The sequence below is a fragment of the Artibeus jamaicensis genome, unplaced genomic scaffold (assembly GCF_021234435.1).
Source record: "Artibeus jamaicensis isolate MK-2021 breed Jamaican fruit bat unplaced genomic scaffold, CSHL_Jam_final scaffold_537, whole genome shotgun sequence".
NCBI classification, from domain to species: Eukaryota; Metazoa; Chordata; class Mammalia; order Chiroptera; family Phyllostomidae; genus Artibeus; species Artibeus jamaicensis.
In genome coordinates, this window is record NW_026522047.1 from 26,235,745 (window position 1) to 26,257,781 (window position 22,037).

General features: G+C 34.4%; 1 protein-coding gene across 4 annotated transcripts in view; it reads left to right on the forward strand.

The window, feature by feature from the left end:
• Nucleotides 1-19,925, forward strand: part of FSTL5 (follistatin like 5) — a 542,536-nt gene extending 522,611 nt beyond the window's left edge. For all 4 annotated transcript variants that reach the window (XM_053658143.1, XM_053658145.1, XM_053658144.1 and 1 more), the window contains one exon: nucleotides 17,418-19,925. In XM_053658143.1, coding sequence (XP_053514118.1) covers nucleotides 17,418-18,120 — 703 coding nt within the window. In that variant the 3' untranslated portion in view covers nucleotides 18,121-19,925. The remainder of the gene's footprint in view (nucleotides 1-17,417) is intronic.
• Nucleotides 19,926-22,037: the final 2,112 nt, after the last annotated feature.

The following is a 22,037-nucleotide window of genomic DNA, read 5'->3' on the forward strand; positions in this document are numbered from 1 at the left end:
GTTACTTGTAAATATTTCAAAAAGTTTCCTCTGCAAGCTTGCTACTACTTAGAAAAGATTTTACTTTTTTTTTCATAAATCTCAAGCAAAGGCCAATAATTCTAATGATTCTGAATTGATCAAAATGTTCCAATTTTCTGACAGGCTCAATCCAACCATCTGCAGGTAAACATAGGCATAGATGGAGGGGGTTGATACAGAAATTATTAACATATATTTGAATGAAGACTGTCCCTTGAGTTCTTTATAATCTAGTAAAATAGTTTAATATGTAAGTAGAAGCATTGTGATGAGCGTTATAATGGAGGGAGAAGTGAAGGATGGAACCTTGTTGATGAAATGAGAGATGCGACAGTAGAAACCATTAGGTGATTAATTAAATATTACATAAAATTATATTTAAGTCACTCATAGTTAGAGATCAAAGAAAGTACAGTTGTTTAAGACTGTTTGATAATTAAAATTTAAAAATTACCTTTTTTAATTGAAAGATTTGTACTCTCAAGCTTGGAGAGGGAAAGGGTCATGTGGTAGAAGTGAGCTCAGAATACTTTCTGTGCTACAAATATAGACATTCTCATCTGCATACAGGAGTCGGTCTTTTGTTTTAAACCCACATCAAGCCATGTCAGTTAGTTTAAGGACTTTTTCTGTACCATTCCCTAATCTACAGCTATATGCTTCTGTTCCTGTCCTTCATTTTCAAAACTGATTATGATTGCAATGCTTGCAGCATTTATCATATTGCATTTTATGTCATTGCCTTCGTTTATCCTTGCACGTTCTCCATAGTTCTCCTCCTGAGGTACGGGGTCACAGTTTGTTGAATAGCTCATTCCGTGCAGTCCCTAACAGACAACGCTTGTTAAATAAACATTATTTGAGTAGAATTTTCATATGTGGTTAATCAATTTTAGTAAGTTTTAATCTGCATATAGTGAAGATATAGGTTAGAATATTTATGTGTCACAAAATTATTATTATTAAGCAAAAAGCTGAAACTGAGATACTAGCTGGAGGATATACATTTTTTTCTTTAAGTATGTTTTAGGGGACACTTTCTGTCGTTTTAGAAGCGCCAATCAGTTTCTAAATGGGGAACTTTTCTTTCTCTTTATGTACCAGCTAAAAATAAAATAAAATTCTCCACAGTAGTTTTAAGCTCTGCTCCCTACTCTCTTACTCCTGTGTGAGGAATAGAATAGAATTTAGAAACATAAGATCTACTCCAAGCTCTTTAATAAGTGAGCTGCTGAACTTCAGGTCTATCCTTTAATCTCACTGGGCTTCAAGATTTTCATCTGTAAAACGAAGGAATTGAAGCAGATCATCTCCAAAGTCCCTGCAGCCCCAAAGCAAACTCGTGGTTTTACGATCGTCTCAGGCAAGAACATCTGGCTCTGAGCTGTTCTCTCTCATGCATTCTGACGCTATAGAAGAACTACCAAGTGTTAATCGGTCCCTCAATGGAGGCAAACATTCTTTGGAACAGGAACTTCCTGGGCAAGGAATAGCTATTGAATATAATATATAATTACTCAAAGATCTATGATACCTGTAATATAGCTCAATTTACCACATTGCCAAGTATATCCTTGATTATAAGTAAATTCTACCCTCAACCTATTTCACTGACATTCAGCCAGCAGCACACTGCCCAGAGTCTTTCTATTTTGGTATTTGACAGACCATGATATAGTTAATATCTAAATATGGAAAATGTAAACATTATATCAATATAACAAGACTTTATAATATAAACACACTTTTCTTTCCTAGTCACACCTTCCTCTAACCTTCATGTCTGCCTCTTAAAAAAAAAAAAGCTAATATCATATGACCTTTTCTTGTTTTCAAATTTCTTAAAGTTGAAGCTCATTTGAAGAGTGTGTATCTGCAAAGATCCGAAGTAGCATTATGCCACTTTCTAATTTAACTTCCAAATTTGAGAATTAAATACTGCACTCTTGCAAAATCTTACTGGCATACTGAGTCCTACAGAGAAGTTGGAAAGCAGCAGGATGCTCTTTATATAAGAAAAAAATGAATAAAGAGATAGAATGGAAAAAGACCATAAAATAATTTTTTAAAGAATTTACAGAAGGAGGGAAAAGGAGTGATAAGCTTTTCTTTAAATAAGAGAAAGTGTGTGCTCTGAAGATACTGTTTAGAAAACTGGTTCTCTGCTTCTCAAGAAATAAAACTTTAAGAGGGGTAGACGCTGCCTTCAGGATATTGGGTCATTTACTGCCGTGCCTGTGTCCCCAGTAACCAGTGAGTTAACATTCTGTTTCCAATGTCAAAATAATTATATTAAAACTACTATAAGAATTGCTCTTTCCAGACTTGGCAGGTGAGGCTCAGTGGGTTGGGCTTCCCCCCCACACACAACTAAAAAGTTGCAGGTCGCATTTCTGGTCAGGGCACAAGCTTTGCGGGCTCAGTCCAGGTCAGGGTGTATGAAAGGCAACCAATGGTTGTTTCTCTCTCACATTGATGCTCTCAATTCTTCCCTTCTCTCTCTAAAAGCATGTCCTTAGGTGAGGATTTAAAAACAAGAATTTATTTTACTATATATATAATGTGAATGCTCTTTCAATATCAGCACGAGTTTAATTTCCTCTCTTCCTTGCCATCTGATGATGAGCAACACAAGGTACTAGAAAAGGTCAAGCCCTGTCTACTGCCTCGGGTCATCATCAAGTCGACTTTGGTTCAGCTGCTATTTCTAGCTTTAAGACTTAAGATAGATTATTTTGTGGGGAATGTTGGTGGGTGGACAGGGTAAGAGAGAGTAATCGCGGGGGGAATGTGGACAACTGTAATTGAACAACAATATTTTTTTTAAGACTTAATATAGAGAAGAGAGTATCTTCATCATGGACTATGTCTGTTCAATTGTTCTGGTGGTAGAATGCTCACTCATGTCTTAGGCTTGATAATTTCAAGCTAAAATTGAGTGAAAAATACAGTAGAGAAATTGTACTACTTCAAAAGCAGTTGAAATAAAAATTTAGATATATAAAGCCAATGAAAACAATCATGAGGATTATTTAGATTATAGAAAGACTAAGTTAATGTTGCTTATAAAAAGACTAAGTTAACATTTCTTAATAATAGCTAGCATTTGTGAGATAAAACATGGTCTATTTTACTAGAAATTACTCTTCACATAATTTTTCAGAATAGTTTCAAGAAGTCCTTAAAGAAAGATTATAATATTTTATTTCATACTGAACTCAAAGCTCAACTGATTTTATTTATTTATTTTTTTACCAGCCAATAAATGATCTTGAGAAGAACTTTCCATATGAAGAAAGTGGTGATGGCCCCAAATGCCTTTGAAATCTGTTTCATGTAAAGAAAGGGAATTTTGAGCCTCATCAATTTTTAAACACAAAGGAAGTACTTGACATACTCTAGTGAAAAAAAGTTATAGCTTCTCATTATTAATTCACAGATCAGCTGTTCAAGCAAAATTGTTTCTGAATTTATAGCAAACTAAAAGGAGCATAAAAATTATTTCTTCCTTGTGGTCCCCATAAACAGCTTTAACAGGCACCAGATAATAAGTGCAATATAAATGCCTTTTCCAATAGATGAGTGAAGCTGTGATCGGATTGTAATGTGCTGTAATGTCTTTTCAGTCCAGAGGTCTTTTCCAAGGGAGCACTCTGGCTTCTTTCCTACTCTTTATAAGGAAGAAATGTGTTGCATTATGCTATGTTTTATTTCTGAAAAAATAAAATAAACTCCCCAGGTCATTTTAAAAAGTGCATTTAGGTATCCTGCAGAGAGAACTCATATCACTTGCTTTTTTTTTCTTTTAGTTACAGTCGACTAGAGAAATTCAAGGGTGGGCAATATAGGCAGACCTAAAGCCCGATCTTGATGCTCAAATTTCTTCAGCTATACTAGTGCCCCCAACACTTTAACTTTATACCATTTTCTTCCTAGTTTCACACTCTCTGGAGTGATTCTAAACCAATCAGTGTTCTGGAATAGTGTAGGCAATATGAACAAGAAAATTGGTTCTGGACCTTTAATGAGAATCTCATTAGCTTAAGAGGAAAAGCTAATGTTCTTCTTGTTCAGAAATCTCACGAATCTCCTAAGACTCACAATAATGGTAATAGTAATAGAGGCTCTTCGCCGCTTTGTGCCAGGAAGTCTACTCTGTATTTTATGTATAACATTTGTAGTATTATCAATGATCCTTCAAATGAGGAACCCGTGACATGGATAGAGAATAAAATATGAAAACTATGTGTCAACCGGAGAAAAGCCTTCTGGAGGTGAGCAAAATCTGACCAAGTAGTTCTTGAATTAGATTACAGAATTCAGGACTACGCCTCTAATTTCAAGCTAAGTATTTTAGGTGGAGGCAGCTGTGAGTGCAAAGGCATTGAACAGAAAGTCTCTGGCGTGTTTGAGGAGCAGCACAGAGGCCACAGCATCTGTTGAGGTAGGAGAGGAGTTTGGAGAAGGCTGGGTGCATATTATTCTTCATGAGAGAAGCCATTAAAGGTTTTGAGCAGAGACAAGACTGGATCCGATTCCCACTGGAAAGTGCCACTGTAGTGTTGCAGAGATTGTATTCTAAGAGAGCAGGGGTGGAGAACAGTTAGGGTGGTAAATGTAGAGGTCAAAGGATAGAACCTCAGGAGAGTGAGTTTTCCAGGACACGATATTACAGATGAATCAGTGTTCAGTAACTAAACTTTCCTTTAGGAAGATTGTTGTATTGTTTTGTGATTTGGAATTTCCCTGCTTTCTCCATGGCATTTTTTAATTTCCAGATTTAAAGAATGCTATACAAAAATACAAATATTAGCCCTGGCTCAGTTGGTTGGAGTGTAGTTCTGTACACTAAAAGGTTGCAGGTTGGTTTCCCGGTCAGGGCACATACCTGAGTTGCAGGTGTGATTCCTGGTCTAGACGCATAAGGGAGGCAGCCAATTGATGTTTCTCTCTCATATCAGTGGCTCTCTCTCTCTCTGTCTCCTCCCCCTTCCTCTCTAAAATCAATAAACATATTCTCAGGTGAGGATTAAAAAACTACAGATATTACAGTTAGAAAAAGTGTGTTTCTTTTGTGTAAGAAAATATGTATGATTTGTATAAAGGACACAGGAGGCTAAATAAGGAGTAAAGAGGTTACAAGGTGTAAAAAATATGATGAATACTGGAACAAGAATGTGTCTTCGATGCCATTCGCAACAAGTTTTCTTCAGTCTCGTCCTCCTTAGAGGGATTATGTGTGTAGGTAGGTTTATCCTGGAAGCACTACATGAAGTAGATTGAAATGTGACTGAGCAGAGGGAGGGAAGTCCAGGAAGCAATCGCAGAACCGATGCCCGAGAGGGTGAGTGTCTCTTATGTGTAAAGCTCTGTGATAGACACGGCACTGCAGACCTGTGAGCCCAAGGCTTGCCTCTCACAGAGCTCAGGGACAGAATGAAACACACATCTCTGGTTTACGTACTGCACTTGTGTATCCAAGGCAGCTGCACACACTCTTACAGGCCCCGCTGCTTATTTTGTGCCCTGCTTCTGAAACGTGTTTTCCCACGTCTTTACCTCACCACCATGTCCCAACATTTTCTTCCTCTAGGAAGATTTTCATAATCTCTACCAATCCATGTTCTAATGGAATGCAATGCCTAATGAGAAATAAAACTCAATAAATTGTATTAAGGTAATGTGAATTCATTAGTGACACTTTAAAAATATTATTTAACAAACATGTCCGTGTTGCATGAATTAATTCGGTCCTTACAAAAACCTTATGAGCAGATTCATTGCTATTCCCATTTTACAGGTGGGGAGACTAGCTCCACAGTCAGTATGTGGTGAGATGTGAAGCTGAACAGTCAGTGCCGGGCATGCGGCATTGATCCTGGACTATAAACTCTAGAGCAGTTACTCTTCCCCAGTGTGTGTGTCTGGTACCTAGGCCACTTTCTGAACAGGAAGACACCTTGAGAAGAGGGGTCAAAAAGTTGTGAAAGGATGAAACACACCAGAGAAATTAGAAACTATATAAATTTAGCTAAAGTTTAGAGTAGCATTATTGAAAACTAGTATGAAATAAGGCATATAAATTATTTTATAGATGGTCTTGATTACAATATAGAGAAGTCCACTCAATTTATGTGGCTATCAAGAGTTGTTGGTTTTTTAACAAAATTTGCTAGAATTATAACAAACAAGCCAATTTAATATTCACTAGATATGCTTCTTCAGAATGAGATTACTATTGAAATGTAAAATAGTGTTATTTATGTTTGTTAAATAAATAACATAAAAGAGAGACTCTCTGTCTATGCACAGATTTTAGTATAATATGTTGAATGTTATAATAAGTAATTATTTTAAAGACTAAATAAGGAATATGCACAATTTATACAAAATAGAAAAGGCACCACTGTTGAGTATGATTTCATGCAGGACATTTTTTTTAACTCACAGAATTTAATAAAAAAAAAAGTGCAGGTGAATGTACACTCTATATGTAACTAAAGCAATCACATGGCAAGAGAACAGGTAGTGATTACAATTCTAAGAAAAAATGACCAAATAATATAGGAGTAATATCTTCAGTAGAAACAAACAAAAACAGAAAGAGTGTGTGAGAACTACATTATGACAACTTCAGTTGTTAGTGGACAAAGCAATTTAGAGCATCAAGGGAAAAGTCACCGGCTCTGTCCGCTCTCTAAACGGTTGTTTATTTTAATTAGCCATGGCAACTGGACAACACACTTAATCTTTCATAGTCATCAGAAGAAAAGAGCAATGTTTAATGATCTTACTATCAGATGAACCTTTAAAATGTTTCTCTTCGAAGAATAATAATACAACTATATATTGTACTAGATCATTGGACTTTAGAGAAAATCATTTTATTCTATATTTTAACATTGACAGATTGTCATAAAAACTCCTCAACAATAAAGTTGTAGAATTAGTTTTAAAGCAAACATGGGCTCATATGCTTGAATGTGCTAAGCAGAAATATTTCAGCATTTCCAAATATCTGGGTGCTAAATTCTCTGAAAAATAGAAGTGATCTGTGTAGACATCCATTAACTCACCCACTCATTGTAGGCATAAATTAAAGAATAACATCAAATCAAATTAGTGGCTCGTGTTCTGAAATGCTGAATATTTAGCCCCCATAAAGCCACATGTATCTTTCTGAGTAGGTAAAAGGTGAGAAATTATTTTAAAGTCAAAATGGCTATGTGACCTTCGGAACAAAATAAACAGGCAAGAAAACCTGCTGAGGGGAAAAAATTGAAGCCCTTCATTGTGTTCATTTTTCTTTTTTAAGAGAGCTGATCTAAATTTTTTAAAAAAATGAACTGGCGACTTATATTTGCATTATTTGTAATTGTAATATGTTTTCTTGACATCTTGTAATTATCATTAATGATGATAGCTGTAATTTACTAAGCACCTACAATATATCAGACTTTGCACACTTACTTCTCCAATCTTCATGTTTGTGCATTATTAGACTATATAAAAAAGAAAAGAACAAAAGCTCAGATAAAGTAGCTTATTCAAATGTCACAAACTAGTGCATAGTAGACATTCCCTGCCTCCAAAATGTACCTTTTCATGGTACAGTCATAAGAAGCTGCACTGGAATATTCTTGCTTGCCATTAGGATTCATATCAATATTTAAAGAAAGAAAGTAAGTCTGTTAATTTTTATGGATGCAGATAACAATGAATTTTTAGATAATAATCTTCTGTAATTGCTGTTGTGTTGTTATTCTCTTTTTTCATTTGTTCTCTGAATTCTTTCTTGCTTTTATTATCTCTGAACCTGCAACACTTTTTCTCCCTTTTTTGATGAGTTTAACCAATGAATTCAACATATTAGACAATTATCTAAGTTGTCTTCATTTATAAATATGGGACAAAAATATTTAAAACACCTATTATCCCTATGAAAAAGAAATGATCTTTTTGAAATAAATACTGAAATTACATCAAGGATTCCAGTTGCATAGCACTGGAAGAGGTTGTGTGGGAGACTCAGAGAATCTCTAAATGCATACATTAACAATGTTTTTTTATTTTTTATTTTTTACTTCCTTCAGGTGAATAACCTAAATTACATAGATAACATCTTTATTTTTTTGTTACCACATCTAATGACTTGTCTTCTATGAGACTTTCTTTTAAACCATTAACCAAAATTAAGGATGGACTGAGGATATGGTAGGACTGCCACTCTTCAGGGGCAGACTCTTCGATGTCATAGATGTCATCAGTTCTGTTTTGAGTTAGACTTTGTCAGCAATTTTTACCTTTTTTTTTTGCTGTTAATTAGTTTTAGTGTAGTCAATATTTATAGTGAGACCTTTTATTGAGACCTTGTCACTATATTAGTCTCAGGTATGGACTATGATTCAAGATTTGTCTGTATTATAAATGGTCACCACAGTAAGTCTAGTTAATATCTATTATCATATACAGCTACACATTTTTAAGATCTACTTAGCAATTTCCAAATATGCAATAAACAATCATCAACTATAGTTATAATATTTATGTTTAACACATTTTTATTGAGCTGAAATTTACATAACACAAAATTAAACATTTTAAAGAGGCATCAGTATATTCAGAATTTATGGCAGTGGTCTATTTCGAATGTATAGCCATCACTGTGTCTAGTTTCAGAGTATTCCAAAACGTTTTTGCCACCTGCAAGGTGACTTGGACTTGGACCTGCTAAGCACTGTTTCCCAGTCTCCCTTGTCTCAGCCCCTGAAAGTCCACAGAAAATGTGCTTTCTATTTCTAGGGACCTACCTTTTAATAATGCATATAAGTGAGTTAATTCCATATAAATTGAATTACACAATATATAACATTTTGCATCTGGCTTCTTTAACTTAGCTTAACATTTTTCTGGTACATGTATATTGTAGCATGCATTCACACTGCATTCATTTTTTTTACTAAATATTACATTATATGAATATACCACATTTGTTTACCCATATATTCATTGGTGTATACTTGTTTTTCCCCACATTTTGGATATTGAGAATATTACTACTTTGAATATTTATGTACAATATTTGTTTCAATACCCGTTTACAATTTTGGAGGGGTATATAAATACTTAGAAATAGAATTGCTGGATTAAATAATAATCCCATGTTTATTTTTTGAGAAACTGACAAATTCCTTTCTTCAGTATTGAACTATTTTACATTCTCATCAGAAATGTGTAAGAGTCCCAATTTTTGCACATCCTCACCAACATTTGTTATTACTCATCTTTTTTATGATAAGCACCCTAATGGGTATCACATGGTATTTCATTGTGTTTGATTTCATTTCCTAATGACTAGTGATGTGCAACATCTTTTTAGAGCTTGTTGGTTATTTGTATATCTTCATTGGTGAAATTTCTATTCAAGTCCCATGTTTATTTTCTAACTGAGTTGTTTATCTTTTTGTTCCTGCATTGTAAGAGTACTTAATTTATTCTGGATACTAGCCAATATCACATATGTAATTCACAAATATTTTCTCTCATACTGTGAGTTGTATTATCACTTTCTCAAGAGTGGTCTTTGCTACAAAATTTTTTATGAGTTTCAAATTATTTTTTTCCTTTGTTCCTTATTTGGGGTGTCATATCTAAGAACCTGCTACCAAAACAAAGATCATAAAGATGTATACCTTAATTTATTTGTAAGCATTTCATAATTATATATTTTACTTAGAATTTTAAAATATTTTAAGTTAACTTTTTATAAGGAATGTCATAGCTCCATGTATCAAAGAAAATATTTCATCAAATTGAATAATCATAGCACCCTGACAAGCATTATAAAAAGCTGGCAACAAATTTCTATCCAAGTGAAATGAACCATTTTTCAAGTTCATTATTATTAACATTCTCGTTACATGTACTTTCCTTTTGCCCATCATAGAAATTGCATGATTTAAAATACCGAGATTCTTAAAACTAATTTATTCTTTTGATATTCTGGAAATTAACTAATATAATCATCATTGTATAAACAAATAAAACCAATGAATTTATAGTATTTGAGTAGATACAAAACATAAATATCAAGCACACTTTGGTTTTTCTATTCTGACTTTCTCATAAAATTTCACATCTCTCTACAGTACCATTGTACCAATTAAAATAGCTCACCAGTGAAAGGCTACCAAAGTTGGTAAGATTAAATTTTCAAGCAGAATTAATAAAGTAGTTATATAGATTCAACCACAAATTTACGTGTTCTCATTTTTTCAGTATGCACACTTGGTTCAATCTCTGAAATAAATACATATGCTTTTTTCAAAAAACCACATTAATTTTAAATTCTAATGTACAGTTACCAAATTACATATAACAGACAAAATGAAAAGTCTTTCAATTTTGTTGAAATTATTGTTAATACAGTATTAAATGTACTAACTTAGTATAGAGGTTGTAAAATGTTATGACTGGTTTGATTTCAAAGCAGATTTAAAATGGAAGAATAGTTTAGAGAAATATAAAAAAATATCTGCTTAACATTATGGAAGAGGTGGAATGATGTCTTGAGAGGAGAAAGCTTCCCTCTCTCTCATTGCTCCATTGAATTATTCCTGCTAAATACCCTTTATCTACTGACTCCACAGCACCATGCGTTTTCTTCTAGCAGACTTTTAGTTTTAAGCTACCGCTCTCATTCTTTATTGGCATTACAGATCATAGCACTTCTCTGTGGTCCTGTAACATTCTGTTACTGCATCTTTCTTGCTTGTACTATGAATTTATTTTTTCATCACCTCTTTGGTTGACCCAGTGCAAGTATTCTTTGCATTTATTTTGCTTTTCATTTTATTTGATATCCAAACATAGTCTGATGTTTGAAGAATTTTATTCAGTGTATTTATATTTCTGTGAAGATGAGCCTTCACATGGATTAGTTTTTTTTAATTAGAGCACCAAGCACAGTCTCTGCATTTATCTAAACACTTAGAAAGTGCATATTCAATATTAAGATCATAATCAACAATTATCATGAGAGCTACTGTAGCTTTTTAATTAGAGTTCTTACATATGTTATTTCTATTAAAACATATGTATGTATTCCTTATTAGGAAAGAAGACTATGGTCTATGCACATTGAACAAAGACTGCAAACTTAAAACCAAACAAAATGAGCTTAATTCAGTCTCAAAATTTGACTAGAGTTAATCTTTAGACACATTTACCTTCACTCATGTATGAGCTTTGCTTACTTTTTTTAATGGTTTAATCATACTATTCATGCAATACTATGCTCTTTTCACATAACTTTATTGAATAAACTTTACACCTAAACTGGTGCTTTATTTTATTCTGTCATATATGCTATCAAGTGGTTGTATCATCATCTTTTATTTCTTGATAAATCTGCTTTTTTATATGTCTGGTTATTCATTGGAAGTGATAGACCTTTGGGCACTAATTTGTCAAACCATTAGACGTCTGAATATACTGTAACTAAATTATGACTCTGTGCCTCAATTTTCCATAGAAGAAATAACAGCTGTACCTGTCAGAGAAATAGGACACCAGAAAAAGAAGCAGGGAATTTGGTATTCAGGAACATGTTCTACTTCTTTTTTTTTTCTTTTTTAGAAAAAAAATTCAAGAATGAAAGTAGGGGAGAAATAATGTAGGCAAAATCTTTAATGTAACATTCATAGAATATAAATTCAGGTAAGAGGGCATCCTATGATTCATTGTATCTTTTGCAACCTACCTTTGAAAACAGAGAGTGCCAAAGCACTGTCATTTCTCAAGCACACCCAAGCTTTAAAACCATTCAGAAAGTGTCCTTGCTCCAGTTACACATCTTTACTAAATGTGTCAACTCCATCTCTCTGTGCTTTCCTCTCTCCCGACTGTGAATATGACCACTCTATGAACAGGGGCGCTTTACTGAGCTGTTTATGTGAAGTTAGGATAAAACTGAATCTGCTGGTACTTGAGCAAGAACAGCATTCAGTCTTTCCTTACGAGGGTCAGTTTGGGGTTATAGAATACAACTGAATATAAAGGAATTCATAAACTAGTGAATGATGGCTCGTGTCAGATTTGTGGTTTGTGTCTGTGAGCACCCTGTCAGCTGTAACAGCACTCAGGACTCTACTGCAGGAGCCCACGGCATGGGTGGGTTTCTACATTAATGATGCAGAGGGGGGTTATAATTTTAGGTTTTTATCTGTCTGACATTTCTTCCCTTCCAACTGGATAAACAAAATACTTAAAACGCAGTTAGAAAAAATAATCCTGCCCACTATTATTTACAAACCACTTGTCCCTGGTGTTTGAATATAGATTTTCACAAGTGAAATCTTAATACAACTAATTCTTTGGGCTGTTCAGATTATTTTCTTTTCCTGGAGTTTCATGTACAAGAATATGATTTCCATAAGTGAAACATCGGAAAAGGTGGGGGAAATGTGTTTGTTTTAGGTGTGGGTTGCAGCAATGTCATTTTTATACCCGGATAGAGTGTCTGGAGGACCCAGTACTCAGATATGCCCAGCCTCCCACTCAGTGCTGCTCATTTGCCTCCATGGATACACAGGGAAAGATTTGTTTCAAAATCTGGGCAGGTGCAGGTAATAGGATTTGAGTTAAGAGATAAGGTAGGATTGGAGAGGGAGCACCAGGCTCCCTACCCAGCTTCTAGAGTGGGGATTGATCCTCAGTGGTTAAATAGTGAAAGTCAGCAGGAAGGAAAACTCTTCAGGTAGAAACCTGTGAGGATTCTGGGGACAGGCAGAATTACATGAAGACTCAGGGGATGCAATAATTGTTACTTTGCAAATCTTACAGGGTTTTTTCACTGTAATCTTTGGGGTACCATAAAGGTCATTAACTGCAATTATGAAATTTCTTCATTAGCATCATAGGTGATAGATTTGAAGGCAGAACAGGAGTGGAACACTATGACAGATGCCGATGGGTGACAGTGGCTGAAAAACTGCTTTGTGAGACTGTGTGACCAGACCCATTTGGGGACTGTTTGAGTGAGAGACTAGTGGGAGTGAATTATTATTCAAGTGCAAGAAGTATAGCCTGGACATATGAGATGTGAACTCTTTGGGCAGTTACTCTTTATTAGGCTTCATGGTGCTTCAACCAGGCTTCTCTTTACTCCTCTCTGCCAGGAGCTTCCTTAGAAAGGCTCTTGAGTTACCAAGACATAAACTCCAACTGCAACTCTCCTTGTCTTTAGATGCACAGGTCCTAAAGCCAGCCACAAGACTCTCTGCCACTTGCAGTCAAAATTCTTGAGTAAGCTGTGGCCAGGTGGCTTCGCTGGTTGGAGCATTGACTTGTACACCAAAAAGTGAAGGGTCCGTCCTTGGTTAGGACACACATCTAGGTTGTGGGTTTGATTACTGGTCATGGTGCATATAGGAGGCAACTGATCAATTTTTGTCTCTCTGTGTCTCTCTCCCTTTTTCTCTCTAAAATCAATAAATGTATCCTCAGGATCCTCAGGGGTGGGGGGTTAAAAAGAATTCTGGTGCCTATTTCAGATTCCATTACCTGTGCAGAACTAAGTTCACCCAGTACACCATAGCCTAGTCCTCCATTCCCTGGTAGGAACTAAAGCAATGCCTCTAAAGAAGACAGAGTGAGCTAGAATGCCTCCTCTCCCAACACTGTGGGAGATGAGATGATCGGATAAGATGAGGACTGGCAATGACCCTGCTGCAACAAGTGAGAGCAAAATTGTTAACAAGTGAAGTCTTTGTCAATGTGATCTTGGTTACATTCAGGACTGGAAAAATGTAGCCACATTTGAGTAACACTATGTGTTTATTTTTAACATTATGGGAATACTGGCTGAACAGAAACATTGATAATTTGGTTATGTTTTCCCCATCCATGGGTTATAATGATCTGTCATGCCAAAGAGAACGTTTGATTTGATTCATAATGAGCAAATGATGCCAGTTAAGGTGTAAAGCAGTGACAGGTTCTATTTATTGTGAATCTGCTGTTTGGCTGACAATAAGCACACATTCATCCTCATTCTCAAAGCAAGCTAATATTTTTATCCTCTTTCTGTTGGTGAAAAAGTTGAAACTCATGGAAGTCCAGACATTATACTGAAAAACAGGATCATGAAACTACATCAGCCTAGACTGAAAACCCTTAATTCATTGAAAACAGCAAGTTCTCCATAAAGGAATCATTTCAGGGTTTCACCTTAAAGCATGAAAAGAATACTTAAAGTTGAACCTCTTTATAAAGTTAATAATAATAAACTGTTTTGACTGAACATGCAGACAAAGAAAATAATTTGAGGAATAAATGCTCTAACCCTCTTTACCAAATCTAACAACAAATCCGCACAATGCCATGCTGAGCAATGGACGCTTTTAGTTGTGTTTTTTCCCCCTAGCAAGATAAGTGGTTTCAAGAGTGACTTTTAGCTCGCAATTTTCACAGTCTGTAACTTTTTATACACATTCTGATAAATATTAGACAAACCATGTTAAATTTAGTACTGTGAAGGATTTTATTATACTAAGCAGGCATGAAAGTTGAAAGCCTTGTAAATATTAATCACAGCCTAATGAACAGTGGGAGATTTCTGAATATCAATCTGTACTAGAGGGAAATTATGAATTAGAGACACCACTTCCTACCCAATAAATCAGTAGTGAAAAATCGAAGGCATTCTTATGCATCAGCTTATATAGCTAGATCTCTAGTGTTAAAAGAACATGCAGTGTGGAGGCCAAAATAGATGTAATTTTATTGCCGCAATTGGAGCTTTTGCATTTTTAACCGGACCATTTTTAAAATTTTAATTACTTCCCAAAGAAGCTGGATTGTATCACAACTTGAGTGCCTTCTTTAGTATCAGAGTTAAAATAGTTCAAGATTAGTTCTGCCTCATTAGCATTCAAAAAACATTGCCCATGGGGACTAGAAGACTCAAGGTTAAGAGAAGTGAAATGCCAAAACTTGATTGGCTTATTGCTTTTATTAAATGTGCATATTACTGCTTTTGCCCATGAGCACATTTACAATGTATAACAGAAAAAAGACAGTATCTTCAATCATGATTTATACTTTCATAAATATAGGCACAATCATACATCTACATTCTTGCGTATTCTTAATGGTTGTCTATTAATGGAAAATCATTTTCAATAGTCAGAGTTAATTATTTATTAAGATACATATAAAAGTGGATAGGGATATTTAGGATTTTGTGATATTTTCTGTTGCTGACACAAACATAATGGGAGTCAGTTTTCAGTTTTATTTTTAACTCTTTAATTTTGGGGTCATATTTACAACCTTCATTGTGCATTAATACTTTAATTGGAACATTTAGAAGTGATTGTTAATATGATTCTTCAGACCATTGTAATCAGGACAATATTTTTTCTGAATAGTTATGGTATAAGCTATGTTTACTGAAAATACACAGATAGTAATTAAGGGCACTGGGAAATAGGAATTTTCAGGATATAAGCCAGAAATTGCAAATGGCATTTTAAAATACACTAGAAATATTATTGTCAAAATGATTACTTTATTCCATTGTAAGTAAATATCGAAAAAGTAAAAATTACTAAATTAAGTAATAGTATAACATAATGCTATAATTAAGCATTGGTTACTAACCGTTTTTCCATATTTATTACTCTAAATTTCTAGACTCATTGTAAGCAGGGTGCAATTTTGTCTCCAGTATATTCCCAGTGCTTTTTATTTGTTAATTGCTCAATACATATGTAAAAGATCTTTTAAAAAGAGTAGCTATATATTGTAGTTTTTCTTATGTGTGAAGAAATCTGTGCTCTCCAGTAGCATCAAATAGTCTCTTCATAAAAGTTCCTATAGTTATAATATGGTTTTCTAACTATATGCAATGTAATAACATAGAAGCCATTATAATTTCATGTCTATTTTAGTATAGTAAAATATTTGTGCTTATAAATTTCCTGCTCACATAATTGCAAGACTGGTTTTTGGAAAAATTCATTGTATTTTCTATGATATTAAAGACAGATATGTATTTAAATTTGAGCTTTACATATGCTTATATTTAAAATTTTAAGTGGCTATTACCCTGAACATCGCTTATTTCCGTATTATATGTGGAAATGGTCATGTTTTACATGAAGAAAATTTCATACAGGAATTACCATACTGAAAATCAACTGCACAGATGACAATATCACTATCTTTAGAGGCTTATTTTGTTTTGTCTTAATACAATAATGTCATTTTTTCATTGATAGAAAAATGTAATAGCATTTCTGTTGTCTTTATTTTTATGAAGATATTGGAGGTGCTCTAATCAATGTTACTAACAAAAATAAAAAGTCCTTTATGTTTCTATTGACCAAAATTTGTTTTAGATATAACTTTGTATAGTAGTTTTTATCTAATTTTATCTTACTTATCCTACTTATTTTTGATAAAAAGCCACCAATGTTATAGGTCAGAGTTTCAAAATATATTTACCCTTGTCACAGGGACTTTTGATGATGATGTACAGCTAGTATTCAGGAGAAATGCTTTAAAGAGATTCAAGTAATTAAACAGGTAATCAAAACAAATTTTAAAATATTTATTTTTAAATTGAATTTAATAGGAAAATGCCAAAAATCTCCAAAGTCTATCATTGTTCAATGTAAGATAATCAATACAATCAGGTACACAATTAAAAACAATAACAATATAAGCATGGTATGGGTGAAAAATGTAATTAGTATTTAAAATGTGTAATAAAATAAATGTTAACATCATAGAGATAATCAGGCAATCCTGATGGAATATATAGAATAATAATAGTCTGTATCAAAAGTAATAAATCTGCATCTATTAAGGTGGTGCTCTAAGGCAGACTAAAATGGGAAAGACACGAGAACCATTTAAATGGTCATGTGTCACATTTATTCGGTGATCAAAAGAAGAAAATGAAGTAAGTAAAATAGATACCTATTCAAGCCTTTTCAATTGTCATTGGCTTCTGTAGCCACTAACCAAGATTGTTCATTATCAGAAGGTTTAGAGACATACAAAATAATGTCTACTTTTTGCCCTCTTTGGTAAAGGTAAAATGTGTTGTTCCAATTAACTAGATATATTACTTATAATTATTTTGCTTTCCCATAGCATGAACTAGTATTGTTTGACTGGCATGATAGAATGGCCTAGAGTACGGAGGATAAGGAGGAGGGCCACACGCCCGAAAGCTGAATTCTAGCACGGCCATGTCACACATCGAGGCCCAACCTGGCAGTGAACTCCTGGGTCTGTGGTGGCCCTCTCCTCTTGGCCATGGTGTATTTTTTTTTTTTTTGCAGTAACCACTCTACATTTCCTAACTTCAGTTTTTATCTTTTCAGGTTTGGATTTATCCTTCACAAAGATGAAGCTGCGCTGCAAAAAATTGATCTTGAGACCATGTCATACATCAAAACAATTAACCTGCAGGACTATAAGTGCATTCCTCAGTCGCTGGCGTACACACACTTGGGAGGCTACTACTTCATTGGCTGCAAGCCGGACAGCACCGGGGCAGTTCCACCCCAGCTTGTGGTGGACAGCGTAACTGACTCAGTCATCGGATTCAACGGTGATGTGACGGGCTCTCCCTATATCTCTCCAGACGGGCACTATCTTGTCAGCATTAATGACATCAAAGGTCTTGTAAGGGTGCAGTACATTACTATCAGAGGAGAAATACAGGAGGCTTTTGATATTCACACAAATCTGCACTTATCGGATCTAGCGTTTCAGCCGTCCTTTACTGAAGCCCACCAGTACAACATCTACGGGAGCTCGGGCACACAAACAGATGTGCTCTTTGCGGAGCTCTCCTCCGGGAAGGTGAAGATGATAAAGAGCCTTAAGGAACCGCTCAAGGCAGAAGAATGGCCTTGGGACAGGAAGAACAGGCAAATCCAGGACAGCGGCTTGTTCGGGCAATACCTGATGACACCTTCCAAGGACTCTCTCTTTATACTAGATGGACGACTCAATAAGTTAAACTGTGAGATCACTGAGGTTGAGAAAGGCAATACAGTTGTTTGGGTGGGAAATGCCTAGGAGGCCTATTAGATAATTACTGAATAAAGAGTTTTCCAGTACACTGCACTTAATTCATTGTTTAAATTTACAGCTTAATTTTTCAAGTTTTATCCTAGTCAAACATAAGTTACTTGGTTGGCCCAAATAAAATAGATTTATATTTTTGGCAAAGAAATACACAATTAGTAATGTTAGTTCACTAGAAATTTTAACACAATATTTAACGAGAAACTATATTCATCACCAGGTTTAAATCTAGAATTATGTTTTAAGCCAACAAAATAAGGATTCAAGTACTTAAAAAGAACTTCAGGGAATTTCAGGTGACTTTCAGCACCATGTTATTTTAAGGGTGGTTTATCCATTTTATTCCTGTCCTTTTTTAGTATGCATAAACCAGAAATAAAAGATATTGTGGAAACGTAAAACTCTCAATTCAAAATATTTTGTCCCATTCACTGTTTATAATCTTTTGTGCCTTGAAGGGAATGTCACAAGAGGAAAAGGAAGTGTAAAAGCTGCCTACTGAACACTGCCCTAACTATGAATCTCTTGGCATCAAAAGACAAATGCTTAACTTCTCCTGCACTAAATCTGCTGTTAGTCATTTGTTAAACAAAATACCATCTGAAGGCATGAGTTGACCTTAGGTTGTGTAAAGGTGACAAACTCTGTTCGACACTTACTGTATAATCTGCAGTATGCTATGGAAAATGGGGAGGAAGGGAGGAAAAATAAGTATGGTAAAATGTTTGCAGTGTATTCTCTACTCATTTTGCTTTCAATCACTAGAGTGCATTATGTTTTTAATGCAAGTTTGTCTGGGATGTCAACTGCTTACAAATGTGTGTTGTTAGCAGAATATTTTTTTCCATGTAGTTCACTGTTACATCAGCAAGAACTTTCATTTCTAAAAAAAAAAGAAACTTTATTTGTATCTGCTTAGAGTAAACCATATCTAGGGAAAGTAACACCAGCAAGAAAAAAACTGGCTAGAAAACTGATGAGTATTAATGTTTTAGGAGAATTAGTTTAGAAATTGGAATTAGTGGATAGCTCCACAGTGGTGAATAAAGATGTATTTCACCATTGTCTTTGCTATTTAATATAACCCATCAAAAACTTCATTCTTTAATGACTTCTATTCAACTCCTACAGAATGTAACCCTCCCACTCACTGTGTGCTCTAGTTCAAAACTTAACTAATCCTCTTATTTGAGACACTGCATAGAGTAAAAAAATATATATTCTTTTTAAGGGTAAAGATAAGGCCAGTAGAAGTGCATTAAAACTAGAGAGTTGGTTTATTGAAGTAAGCAGATATTTATCTAGACCTAAAGTAATAGCTTACATGTTTTGAGAATCTTTTTACTTATTTTTGCTTTGTTGCTACTAAAATGCTAATGGGCTGTTGAAATGACCTCTATTTACTGAAGGTAACCCAATAAGGTCTTTTTTAAATACAAATTTTACTCAACTTTAACTTGTGAAAAACTGCTTAGAAACCTGAAATTTTATAGCGTGTAATATCTTATGTGTATATAGCATCCTGAACTATGTGATACAGTAGATTTCTTCTTAGCTTAAGGAAACATTATGGGAGGTAGATTTAATAAATACTAAAAATCAGCTTATGTTTCTCCTTATCTGCTTTCCTTTTGAGCAGTTTCCTCTCATGTGAACACGAACCACATAAAGCGTCTGTGACCTAACGATTTAATGTAAGTCTGTCCTACACATCCTCCCTTGGTAGCTTACACCATGTGGATGCTCTGTCTATAGACACTGCTTGATAAAAGGAGAATAAACCTCTTACATTTTAATCTTTGAGAGTCAGCCAGTGTTTTAATGTGCATACCAATGTTTTGTTTTGTTTTTCTCCCATTGCTTCAAACATAGTCTGGTGTTCTGCATTATTTTGAAAGTGATGGTATAGGGGAGAGGGCAAGTGAAGTGAGATCAACTAAGAAAAGACAAGTTATTCCATTACACAACACAATGCAATACCACTGGGCCATAAAAAAAGAAAAAAGGAAGTCTTACCTTTTACAACAGTGTGGATGGACCTGGAAAATATAATGCTAAGTGAAATAAGCCAGTCAGAAAAAGGCAAATACCATATGATTTCACTTAGATGTAGTATGTGACAGACAAAATAAACTAACAAACAAAATAGAGACAGACTCATGGAGACAGAGAACAGACTGACAGCTGTCAAAGGGAAGGGGGATGGGGAAATCGGTGAAAAAGGTGAAGGGGTTAAGCAAAGGGAAAAAAAGTTCATAGACACAGATAACAGTATTGTGATTACCAGAAGGAAAAAGGTTTGGGGGAGGTGGAAGAGGGTTAAGGGGGAATAAAAGGTAATAGAAAGAAATTTTACTTAGGTATTGAACACAGTACAATATGCAGATGAGAATAGATGTGTACACCTGAAACCGATATAATTTTCTTTACCAATGTCACCCCAATAGATTCAATAAAAATAAAAAAATAGATGTCTTTTAATAAACAATTCTAAATTGCTATATCCCATTCATATTCAATATTTAAAGCAAAAAAATTCTTTTTTCAGGTGTCCATTTTAGACTATCTTCTTGTATATTAACAGAATGAGTATCAGAATGGAATATCAAAAGTAAACTCAATAGAAAAACCCTTTTCTTTCCATATCCTCATACTACTAACCAAACAAATGTTGAGTCACTCTTGTTAAACATTGAAACTTGTAATAGAATATTGACATTTGTGATTCTTTGAGAAAAGCAGATGTAATGTTATAATATTTTCTTAAGTAGATATTTCTTTTATCTGAGAATGGGGAAAAGATAGAGTAAAAGCTAACATACAGGATCAGCATTATATATGCACATCAATAATGTGTAAAAAAACTGAAGAACTATAATAAAACAATGAGGTAACTGCTCTATCAAAACAGCTTAACATCAAAGAGTAAATTTTTAACAGTTAGGAGAAATGAGTAAAATAATAGCAAAAAAGTGATTTATTTTTTCTATAAAATCATCTGGTGATAATCTTACGATAACAATAGAGGGCATGAAATGAGAAAAGTTGTGAAACCAAGAATGGGAATAAGATTATGGACAGTCATTGAGCAAAAGTGACCGAGAAAAGTAAATATTTCTATAAAGAAAGTAATATACAAAAGGCAAGAAAAGTAGGTTTTGGTTAGATTGTGGAGGGAAGAAGGTGAACAATGAAACCAATTTAAAGAGTTTGGACATAATCTAGATAGTAGGGACTCAGCAATAACTTTTAAAAAGGAAAATGGCAGCCATGATTGGTCTAACTCAGCTGGTTGCATATTGTCCTGCAAAGAGAGAAGGTCATCAGTTCAATATCAGGTCAAGGCACATCCCTAAATTACATGTTCATCCCCAGTTGGGGTGATGTTTCTCTTTCACATCAGTGGTTCTCTCCCCCTCTTTCCTTTTCCCTTCCCTCCTTCTTAATAAAGAAATAAATATTAAAAAAATAAATTACAAATAGGGAAATGGCAATTAAAATTTTTTTAAATATAGTATTTTTTAATGGAATGATGATTTGATCCAAAAAAAAGAACAGTAGAGGACAAGTTATCAATTGGGAAGCTACTGCAACAGGTAAGTTTATGGTCTTTAATATAAAGCAATTACACTGATGGTATATATTATGAAACTGGGCACGTTGAGAAACCATACTTGAAATGACAAATAAATAAATATGATCATAAAAAGAGACAGACATGAGAGGTCTCAAATATAACATCATTAATTGAGACTGTGTTCAACTTTGCTCAACTTACTTTCAAGTTGGAGTTTCTGTCAAGAAAAGAAATTTAAGAAGACCAAGGACTATACCAGCCTACAGTCACCCAGAGAAAAGTGGGTTCCTGTCCCTGATACTGAGAGATCTGATCAGCTCACTGGGAACCG